General features: G+C 39.8%; 1 protein-coding gene across 2 annotated transcripts in view; it reads right to left on the bottom strand.

Moving 5' to 3' along the window:
- Positions 1-358: 358 nt before the first annotated feature.
- Positions 359-11,425, bottom strand: part of tlx1 (T cell leukemia homeobox 1) — a 31,872-nt gene continuing 20,805 nt past the window's right edge. For both annotated transcript variants that reach the window (XM_008116050.2, XM_003224241.3), the window contains exon 3: positions 359-1,797. In XM_008116050.2, coding sequence (XP_008114257.1) covers positions 1,575-1,797 — 223 coding nt within the window. In that variant the 3' untranslated portion in view covers positions 359-1,574. The remainder of the gene's footprint in view (positions 1,798-11,425) is intronic.

Raw genomic sequence — 11,425 nt, 5'->3', positions numbered from 1 at the left:
ACTTTCTCTACCTGCTTTTATCCTCCCACTCTGCTGTATACTTGTACGAAGAGGCTCACACCATATTTTCTTAACAGATTTGATTAACTGGTCAAACAACTAGTTATATCCCAATAAAAGTAACTTGTCCAAACTCTGTCTTACTTATGCACATTGCAGCCAATGTACATAACTAATTGAAGATGGGAAATCAGAGTTCAAAATGAATGCATATTCCTACAGATTGGTGAACGTGTATTTCTCTCCCCATTTATATTTCAGTAAGAACCTTGCAAGCAGTTTCTAAATAGTCTCTGAGACTATGCCCCTCCAAAACAAAAAACCCCAAAAGGGAAATTTAAAAAAAACCTTTCAGTGATATGGACTGATTTTTCCCTTTTATTCATTTTTCCACATAAATTACACAAACACTTTAGAAAATGAATATACACAAAAATGAAACCATCTTATAAGTGCATAACTTAAAAAGAAACCAAAGGATGTAGTTCAAAAACTCGGTAAAAATATTATTTTCTGATATATAATTGGCTGTGTGTGTGTGCGTATCACCTGATTTTAAACGGCAGTGATGCTTAGGTTAAACATATCTGGAAATTATATACCGTAGATATCTTTATATAGTCTCAGAGTTTGCTATAAGAAGTGCTTAAATTAATATCAAGCTTTTCCTTAACACAATGAAAAGAAATGTGTGGAATTGCTGGTCAGGATATGGGAAGGCAGGATGTTGGTCTCCACATTGCAACAATCCCCCCCCCCCCCCATTGCAAAGCTGACTTCTCAAGCAAAATAAAATAAAATATTGAACAATATCATAAACCATACCAAAATATCCATCAAGTGAAACTGCATTACCCCTGCAAAAATGCTACAGATGCCTCAGAGTTATTAAAATATAAGTTGATCAATGCAGAGTCTCTGGTAGCCTGGGAAACTGAGCACAGCTTTCACACAGTGGTTTGCTATGTGATGTTTACATTCAACAATCATCCCAGTTTCATTCCTTCAGCAGGGAGAAAATAAGTAAGAGAAGAGCGGCCCAGGTTACATCTTTGAAGATTTAAAAAAATGAGACTGCGATTTCTTGTTTGTTGAATCTAAACGTCTTTCAGGGGTTCTTTGAAGGTTTTTCCAATTCTCTACTCAAATTTGAATAAGTTTTTTCTTTTTTACCAAAAAAAGAATCAGTCTAAAATGTGTATATCGGGAAGCAAATCTTAATACCTTCTGCAAGCTGAGTAACATGAATCTTGGGAAAGTTGGAAAAACACAAGAGCTTGTTCTCTCCCTACAAATGTCTTTTGGAGACCTGGTATGGTTGTTCAAAATCTGGTTTTAGAAACTCAAAGACAAGGATGATGATGAATTAAAAATATTAAAGTGAGGAGGGCCTTAATACTCCAACAAGTGATTGTAGGGGCACGTTCGTCACGCAGACAACACTGGCTTGCCCAGGGCATTGTCTGGTTGCTGGTCCATTCCTTTTCTAGGCAATGTTATCTTCTCCCAGTGCTGTCAAAGAAGGCCAGCTGTCTTGTAACACAATAGGTCCATGCATAGGCAAAATCCAGGCTTCACTCACAGGCTGATGCTACAGACGTAACGCTGGTGATCTTAGAAGAGTCATCTGACCATGGCTGGAGGTTCTGGAGGGCAAAGAGGGAGGAGTTGTGAACACAGATGGGGTCTGCTTGGATGGGCTGGTTGATGGTTTTCTGAAAGGCCTCTTGCTGAAGCTGCATGAGGATGCGATTGGCTTGCTGCCTCTCGGCTTCCCTCTCCTCTGCAGTCTGTCGCCTGGGAGAAACATGCACACATATCATATCTGGATGATACCAAAACAAATGGAAAAAAAATAGAATTTCTAGCTACCCGCTGCTCATTAAGACTTAAGTTGTTCTTCATTTCAATACGTCAAATCTCATTTCATACAGTAATATTCCATGTATTTATGGAATGCCCTTCAGCCCAAGAGAACCTTAGTTCCTTTGTGACTAGCCAGGTTAGCCTGATCTCCAGCCCCACCTCAAGACTCTAGAAATAAAATGGGTTTGTTTGTCAATGCTTTCGTCTCTCTTTTGATATGGTCTGCAATAACTTTCCCCAATCTGACACCTTGGCAGTCTGTTGTACCCCAAAAAAAACCCTCCCCCCATACAAACCAAGCTATCACCCGTAACCACTAGCCACATTGGCTGATGGCAATGGAAACTGTTATCCAGTATAGAGTCCACAATGGGGGCATGGGATAGGTTGTTGCATGAACACTCCAGGAAGGATTCTGCCATTTTGAAATTGAAGCATTTCAGTGAAGTATTTCAGTTAGTGAATATAATTTATCTTTCTTGTAATATGGCTTCACATTTCTCCATTTTCTTATTCTGGTTCATTCATTGATTGTAAGAAGTCTGTTCTTTACATTTGGGCTGCTTAAGTTTTGCCATTTAGCTAGAAGATATGAACTTGTTCATTCTTTGGTTAGTTGTTCTACAGAGTTCCAAGTTATGATGTGGCAAACATGAATAACCAGACAAAGTTTGGCTGGTAGAGACTGAAGGGCTTGAAGGGCACAATTTCCCTACTTGAATGAACACCTATAGTTCCCAAGTGCCTCTGCATTGGAAAATCCCAGAGGTGGTAGCAAAGATAGAGTGTAAAATGAGTGCACCTACACCGAGATTGCTTCCCTGTTTGTCACATAACTTAGGAAAATTAGTAACTTTTACTGCAACTTCCAGAATCCCTCATCGATCGTACCACTCTCACATGACATGTTCTGGTTTGTCATAGTGTACAAGCAGGTCTACCAGTCTCCTTCTGATCTGTTTAACCAATGATGTCTACAGAGGTAAAGAACCAAAAAGGCAAGAGGAATGAGACAGAACCATTCTCTGGGTTTCGAAATAAGGAAAATGTGCAGAGTTTAAGACCGGGTCATATCAACAGCTAGGAGACCACTCACATCTCCCCACATTCATCCTGTATTTACTAACAATGAATTATATTGGGTGGCCCTGAATTCCAGGATTTTAAGAGAAGGCGTCAAGGGTTTATCATCTCTAGGAGGCATTCTGTTAGGGTGGCTCCCAACTTTTTTTTTTTAACCAGAGACCACTTTGACCAGGGACCACTTGAACAGGGACCACTCTCCAACATTGGTACTAAAAGGGTTACAAATCAATTTTGGTCAACTTTAGATTTGGTTTGGTTATTTAGGGTGCTGATTCAGAAAAATGCATCAAATAGATCACATTAACTCTAGTTTCTGATACAGAACATATGCCATCCAGAAGATGCCATCTGCTCACCCACAGAAAACCATAATTAATAATTGAGTGCTGATGTGGTCTATCCAATGTAATTTTCAGAATCGGCACCCCAAATAACCCCAGGAATAGGCCTAAAAATGAAGACACCAAGAAAAAAAAGTTGTTGGTTGGGCTGTGTTATTATCAGTGTTAAACTCATGTTAAAAAAAACAAGGGGAGGGGGCTGAGATTGAAAAAATACAAAAAGGACTCAAAAACTGTCCCTATCAGCCTACAATGCTTCTAGTACCTATCTATCCCTCCCTCTTTTGCAGAAGAAACTAAACACATTGAAGGTAAAATGGCTGTCATAAAATATCATAAGTCAATGAGAATTCGTGTCATTAAAATAGAGATCAGGTTCATTTCAGGTTAAGTCTGTTCTCATGTGGTGTTAAATATCCACAAAAAGCCACATGAAAAGGGACCAGCATAGACTGCAGATTTTGACAGTCATGAAAAGGCAAAAGATTATTTAATTTCATATATTTTTAATGCAAGGAGCAGTACTTGGGAGTTTTTTTGCCTCAAGGTTGAAAAAAGACTTGGCTGGTCAAGGGCCCCTTGACTTTGGGCATGTGTCGTGTGTGCACATGCACCCACACATACACATATGTCAATGCATACACTGGAAGGAGATGCCATTTGCTGCTTGATCTCAAAGTGATGTGGGACTGCACACAGAAGGCCACTGCTACCGATAACACCCTCAAAGTCAAATAAATGAACGAAAGCTTTGAATGATTACTTTAAAAAATATCCTGTAGTCCATATCACTGGGAATTATAGACCAAAAATGGAATTTTTGCAAGCTCTGAAAGAAACACATCATACGGAAGCCTTGGTCATTCCTTAGTAGATTGTGTGTGTGTATGTGTGTGTGTATGTGTGTGTGGAGCAACTTGAGAAACTGCAAGTCACTTCTGGTGTGAGATAACTGACCATATGCAAGGATGTTGTGCAGGGGACGCCCCGATGTTTGATGTTTTTACCATCCTTGTAGGAGGCTTCTCTCATGTCCCTGCATGGGGAGCTGGAACTGATAAAGGGAGCTCACCCGCTCTCCCCAAATTTGAACCATCAACCTGTCAGTCAGCAGTCCTACTGACACAAGAGTTTAACCCATTGCACCATACCGGGGGGGGGGGGGGAGTCCTCCTAAGTAGATGGCATTCCTGGATGGCAGTCTATATCAATACAGTATGGCAATCTGTATTAGTACAGGAATTTATCTCCTTTTTAAAAAACAGTTGTGCTTGTGTGTCAATGATCTTTGGAAAACTACTCCTGCCAAATAAAACACATTGTATTCAAGTTGGGCATTCCATGTGGATGGTTTAAGAGCATCTGAACTAGAGAGCAACTGAGAAAAAGACTCAACATAAGCTAAATCAATGGCATAAAACAAAATATCTATAACCACTAGTTCTCGTGAGTCTCATAAATCCAAATTAATACTTTAATCCCAAATATAAATTTCCAATGGATTTATTTCCAGTAGCCATGCAAACTCAAGCTACTCAGAATTATGTACCACAGAGAGGAATGGGACTTCAAAATAAGTAAATAGAAGACTGCAGATATAAACAACAATCCAATATAGGCATTGTGGAAACGGCTTGGCAAAGTTGCTTTTTAAACTCTATCTCCAACAATCCCAATGATAGCAACAGATGCAATATGCTAGAAGTACATTATTCACACTCAATTTTCATCTGCTACTCACTAGCAATGATGTTCTTTAGAATATGGCTGAGCAAATGTATAATGGAATTGTTAAAGATGATGAGCTCTTTCTAAATAGATAAATTGTCTCTCAGTTATAAATGATTTTGTTTATCAGGCATCTAAAATGCCCCAGATGTACTATGATGACAGAAGGAACTTTGTGGTATCTCCTTTTGAGCTTAAGAATTCTTCTCCCCTCAAGCAATTTCTACAAAGAGAGGCATGCTAGTCTATTACAACAAAAACAAGTTGTCTTGGAGCACTTTAAAGATTAATAAGTATAGTATGGAATAAAATTTCATTGGCTGTAGCCCATTTAATCGGATGTTTGTGATGCCTTCTCTTGCCAGATAGACAGATAGATTCATCCTCACTCTGTGTGAGTGTGCATACCTACGAGTGTGTATGTGGAGAGAGAGAGATTCAAAGATAGTTTTCATCCTTCTGTTGTGTGGATTCCAGTCCTTGAAATTCATACCACCATACATCAGTTAATCTTTCAGAAGTCATGAGAATCTATATTGTCTTCTTTTCCAAAAGATCTGGGTCCAATTAATGTGTTTGCAAGTTGCCCTTGCTAAAATATGCTTTCCTTTAGAATCAACACAGTATAGAGTCTGTCAGACATCTTCACCTAGACAACCAGGTTTGGGAAAGAGGGAAAGTAAGATATTGGGAAGTAGTCTAACAAAGGATTCTCCAGTCAGGAAGCAGCCAGGCTTTGAAGCTGCTAAGCTATTCAATGCTAATCAACCTGGCCAATTATAACATTCACACTTGCCTCAAACAGACAAGAGTTCTTTCTCCTGCCCTGGACTTTCCACAGATATATAAACCCCACTTGCCTAGTTTCCAACAGACCTCACAACCTCTGAGGATGCCTGCCATAGATGTGGGCGAAACATCACAAGAGAATATTTATGGAACATGGCCATACAGCCTTGAAAACTTACAGCAACCCAGTAGCCTATCTGTCTGCAAGCAATGATCTGCCTGAGGTTGCCAACTTAATCCAATTTTTTAAAACAGACTGGTTAGATTTACAGATAATGAGGCAATCAATGGCTGTTAGTCAGGATGGCCATCTGGCATTTCCATTATCAAAGGCAGTGTGCCTCTATGTATTGATCCCCAGTGAACATGAGATGGAAATTTGGCTGGTAGCCTTCACATATAGACCTGACTGACCATTGTGCAAACATAATATTGGTGCAGAGATGCTCTTAGATGCCCTGGAGGACCAAAAGTTCCCAACCTTTGGTCCTCTAAGTGATTGGAACTTCAACTCCCAGAAGTCCCAGTCAGCTTGGGCAACTGTCAGGAATTCTAGGATCTGAAGTCCAAAAGAATTGGAGGATCTAAGGTTGGAATCCACTGCTCTAGTCTGATCCAACATGGCTCTTCTTATGGTCTTACGATACATCTAATCCCATCTTCTTTCAGAAGGTATGAAATGTCTGGAATCTCCAAACAGGACCAGTAAAAATATGTCTGAAATTCTGAAGAGCCACGGCTAGTCAGTTGACAATACAGTAGAGTCTCACTTATCCAGCATAAATGGGCCGGCAGAATGTTGGATAAGCGAATATGTTGGATAATAAGGAGAGATTAAGAAAAAGCCTATTAAACATCAAAATAGGTTATGATTTTACAAATTAAGCACCAAAACATCATGTTATACAACAAATTTGACAGAAAAAGTAGTTCAATACGCAGTAATGTTATGCTGTAATTACTGTATTTACAAAATTAGCACCAAAATATCACGTTATATTGAAAACATTGACTACAAAAATGCATTGGATAATCCAGAACGTTGGATAAGCGAGTGTTGGATAAGTGAGATTCTACTGTATTGGTTTCTGCAAGTCCATGCATGAATCAGGGTAAGGTTGTTTTCTGTGTTCCTGTGGTTCTTTCCTATATATCCTTGCTGCTTCTTCCCATTATCTAAACCAGTGATTCTCAACCTGTGTGTCCCCAGGTGTTTTGACCTACAACTCCCAGAAATCCCAGCAAGTTTACCAGCTGTTAGGATTTCTGGGAGTTGAGGGTCAAAACATCTGGGGACCTACAAGTTGAGAACCACTGATCTAAGCCATGAGAAACATACATCTTCACTTTGCCTAATGATAGGGACAGCAGTGAAGCCAAACTTTACAACTGTAAGTAACATTTATTCTAATCTGAAACCGACAGAACTACAAATAGGAAGGTTACAGGACATCTATACCTGTTATGTATTAATCCTCATTCAAAAATCCCCAGCCCCCAGTCCTCTGATTTTCTCTTTCAACTTCTTATCATGTTCTTCTGATAGGGATTACAAAGCTGTCTATCCTCTATCAATTCCCTCCCATTCTGTCCCACTTGGTAATAAATTGTTCTGAAACTCAGTTTGTAATGAAACAATAGACAACACCATTTTATTATCTTCATTGGTATTGATCCCTTCACTATGCTTCAGCTCATAAACCATTAGAGGTCTGGTAATAATATAAAACAGTTACTGTCTGCCATGTTCTTTTAACTGGAGTGAGAATACATCAAACTGAGAATGTACACAGTCGATATGATCCAAAAACATGGATACTAAATTAACAGTGGCTCATTTACAGCATATATTTTAGCTTCTCTCGAGCACAATTATGTTTTGAACAGATCAATTCTGTTCTGAAACCTTAGACAATTTTTTTCAAGATATTTGGGGAAAAGAGAAATGCAGTGCATCCAGCACCAATTCTTGGAGAGTTTTTTTTTAATGAGATTTGATATGGCCCCATTCAAAGTTAAGCAGCTGTCAAGATTTATGATCACACTTGGGCCTGAAAAAACATTAACATGAAAATGTAAGTCCCTCTGAATTCAAATGTACTTATTGTACATATTATGGATGAGCATTTAAAGGCAGATAATACATTTACATACAAATACTGTGTGTATAGTTCAACCATTCTAAAGAGCACATTCAAGTACTGTTGGGTATCTAATGCCAGGCCTGTAGGGAGGGGGTGGTTTTAGGGGTTCAACCCCCCCCCCCCCGAAATTTTTCAAGTTATAAAAAAAATCTGGTTTACTCATGAATTTTAACTGGTTAACCAAATCCCCATGCTAAGTCTATGAGATGCAAAACATTAAGAGTCCCTCCAGGCACTATCTCAAGCAGATATTGACAGGTTTGTAGCGGGGAGGGGTGTGTGCTAGGGGTTCAACCCCCCCCCCCAAAATTTTCAAAACCCCTCCCGAAATTTTTTTCTGGCTACGGCCCTGTCTAATGCATATGTTGTAATTCTTAACTGTGGTCTGGTGACCAGCACAGAATGTAGTCAGAGCAAGTTTGTTGAATAAGAGGATGTTCTCAAGGTGTGGCGCTGTGTGTAGCCATGGCATCTAGTGGTTGGCCCTGGGCATGTAATACTGTAGTTACAGCATTGCTAGCATAGCACAAATGACAAAGCTCAGCAAACAATACAGGTCATGAAAGGACTTCATCTATTGTCAAAACGGAGTTGACTGGGTTCACTAAAACAGATCAGCATACAGCTGAATCTTTAATTCTTATTTTACACCAACAATACCACAACAGTTCAATGGTGAGATTCAATTGTTTGAAATTGCTGTGTTTACATTATTCTGATGTAAACACTGCTAACTGAACATAGACTGATAGGTTAATGGTAAAGGTTTTCCCCTGAAATTAAGTATAGTCGTGTCCAACTCTGGGAGTTGGTGCTCATCTCCCTTTCTAAGCCGAAAAACGGGCGTTGTTTGTAGACTTCTCCAAGGTCATGTGGTTGGCATGACTGAGTGGAGCACCGTTGCCTTCCAGCCAGAGCTGTACCTATTGATCTACTCGCATTGCATGTTTTCGAACTGCTAGGTTGGCAGAAACTGGGGCTAACAGCGGGAGCTCACTCCACTCCCCTGGTTTGAAGCGCTGACCTTTCGGTCAGCAAAGTCAGCAGCTCATCCTCCTGTACCACCGGGGGCTCCATAGACTGATAGCATAGGTAAAGGTAAAGGTTTTCCCCTGATATTAAGTCTAGGCATGCCCGACTCTAGGGATTGGTGCTCATCTCCATTTCTAAGCTGAAGAGCCAGCATTGTCCATAGATGCCTCCAAGGTCATGTGGCCGGCATGACTGCATGGAGCACTGTTACCTTCCCACTGAAGCGGTATCTATTGATCTATACACATTTACATGTTTTCGAACTGCTAGGTTGGCAGAAACTGGGCCTGACAGCAGGAGCTCATCCTGCTCCCCGAATTCAAAATGCTGACCTTTTGGTCAGCAAGTTCAGCAGCTCAGCTGTGCCACCAGTTGCACACACTGATAGCATCTATTGCTGAAGTAATGGATGTACAAGAAAAAACCATTTTCCGTGAGTCATTACAGGCTTCTCTTCAAAAATACATCTAGAAGCCCAGTTCCCAGTAGACTGATGCAAAGAAGAGCTTTTTGAAAACACATACATGCTGGTCCTATATTCATTAGCTTTTAACTGTTTTTATGCTAGTTTTTACCTATGGGTCTCTTATCATTCCACTTAGATGAATAAGATAACACAGCAGATTAGCTCTGAATTCATTCAAAAATCCCAGGGCCATGTCTCTGAAAAACAGCCTGAGTCCCAATGCCAAGAAGAAGGGACATCCCTCGATGACCTAGGACAAGCAGTTGACACTCCCATTGTTGAATACAGTGGGATACATTAATGTATAGTTAGCATCCAAGGATTTCACCATCCATGGAATGAAAACATCCAAAACAAAATTTCAAAAGACAAACCTTGATCTTGCCATTTTATATAAGTGCAACCATTTACACCATTGTATACAATGGGATTTGAGCATGCAATAATTTTTATATCCATGGGGGTGTCTTGTATCCAAACCTCAGCAGATACAAAGGGACTCACTGTGCTCCATAACTCTTTCAAGGTTATGTTTCTTATGCTGTGGTATTACACAACTGATTCCCTTAACCTGCCCCATTGAACATGTGGCCCTTCCACACAACTATATAACCCAGAATATCAAGGCAGAAAATCCCACAATATCTGAGTCCATAGTGCCATATATTCCAGTCCAAAGCAGAAAATGTGGGGGTTTTATTCAGCTGTGTGGAAGAGGTCTTAGTGGGTCTCAATCTCTGGAAAAAAATGAATAGGAGTCTGCTTTCAAGACTGAGATAAGCGACAGGCAATGATGATCATGTTTTTGGCTTATGATTTTCATCACCCCTGAACAGCCAATAATGAGAAGTTCATGGAGCTGAAGTTCAGAAAACTTGAAGGGCTGCAGTTCCTCATCAACGTGTACATTCGATAAGATAATTTGATCCTCCAGTTGCTACTAGACTAGAAGTCAGCCTAAGTCAATGTGAAGGATGATGGAAACTGTGGTCAATAATGTGTACAGGATCACATGTTTACCTCTGAGTCCACAAGGGTAAAAGTTTGGAAGATTTCAGCCTATAAGAGAGCTGGCTAAGCCTGCTCTGCACACAACACACTACAAGCCTTAAATGGGATGTTCTGGGGAGGCAACACTAAAACAGTCTTCCAGTGATTCTCTGACCAAAAAAAAAAAAAGAATGCCATGAATAATGCAGTTTTTTTCCTTCCTGATGCATATTTAATAATGTTTTGACTTAGAAAAGAAATTAATGCAACCCAGCATCCTTAAAAAAACTAATAATTAGTGGAAACAGATTATTAATTTTGGTATTGGATATTTTTCTCAGTTAGCAGCCCCACTGAGTGGAAGGAGTTATTTGTCAAAGAAAGAGAGAAACACAACCCATATTTCACAGAAAGAATAAAAAATGATGTCACGTATCTCAGCCCAATTTATTTCAGGAATAAAGCAGAAAACAAACAAGCTTAGTTACAGCTATCTCGCAAAACTTCCTTCACCTTAATTGCAAATATGCAAATTCAAGCAGGCTTTCCTAGAACCAATATTAAAGGTCCCATGGGAGAAATCCTATCTCAACTGCACAGGGAACTGTGGAAATATGTTCATATTCCTATCACTGCTTTTCTCTTACAGACCAGACAGAAAACTAACTTCTCGGTGTCAATCTCTCCTGTCCTACCCAGATGTGGCTGTTGTTATGTTCAGTGGGATTTAACTCCCCACTAAGTGATGGGATTATAAGTGGGCCATGGTTTAAAATGCCCATGCAAGTACATGTTAATCAAAAAAAGCTGCAATCTTCCTTAAGAGTGAGTCTTTCAGAGTGGCTGATTTCCAAGTGCAGACTGTTTCACAATGCAAAATTATTGCATTATATTTCTCCTTCAACTACTATGGCTACACTGTATGCATTCCTGGGGTTTGTAGTTTGCAGAGGCATTGAAATTCTTTGTCAGAATATTCTAGT

This window comes from Anolis carolinensis, chromosome 3 (assembly GCF_035594765.1).
Source record: "Anolis carolinensis isolate JA03-04 chromosome 3, rAnoCar3.1.pri, whole genome shotgun sequence".
Lineage (NCBI taxonomy): Eukaryota > Metazoa > Chordata > Lepidosauria > Squamata > Dactyloidae > Anolis > Anolis carolinensis.
This window is presented reverse-complemented; position numbering and strand designations above follow the sequence as displayed.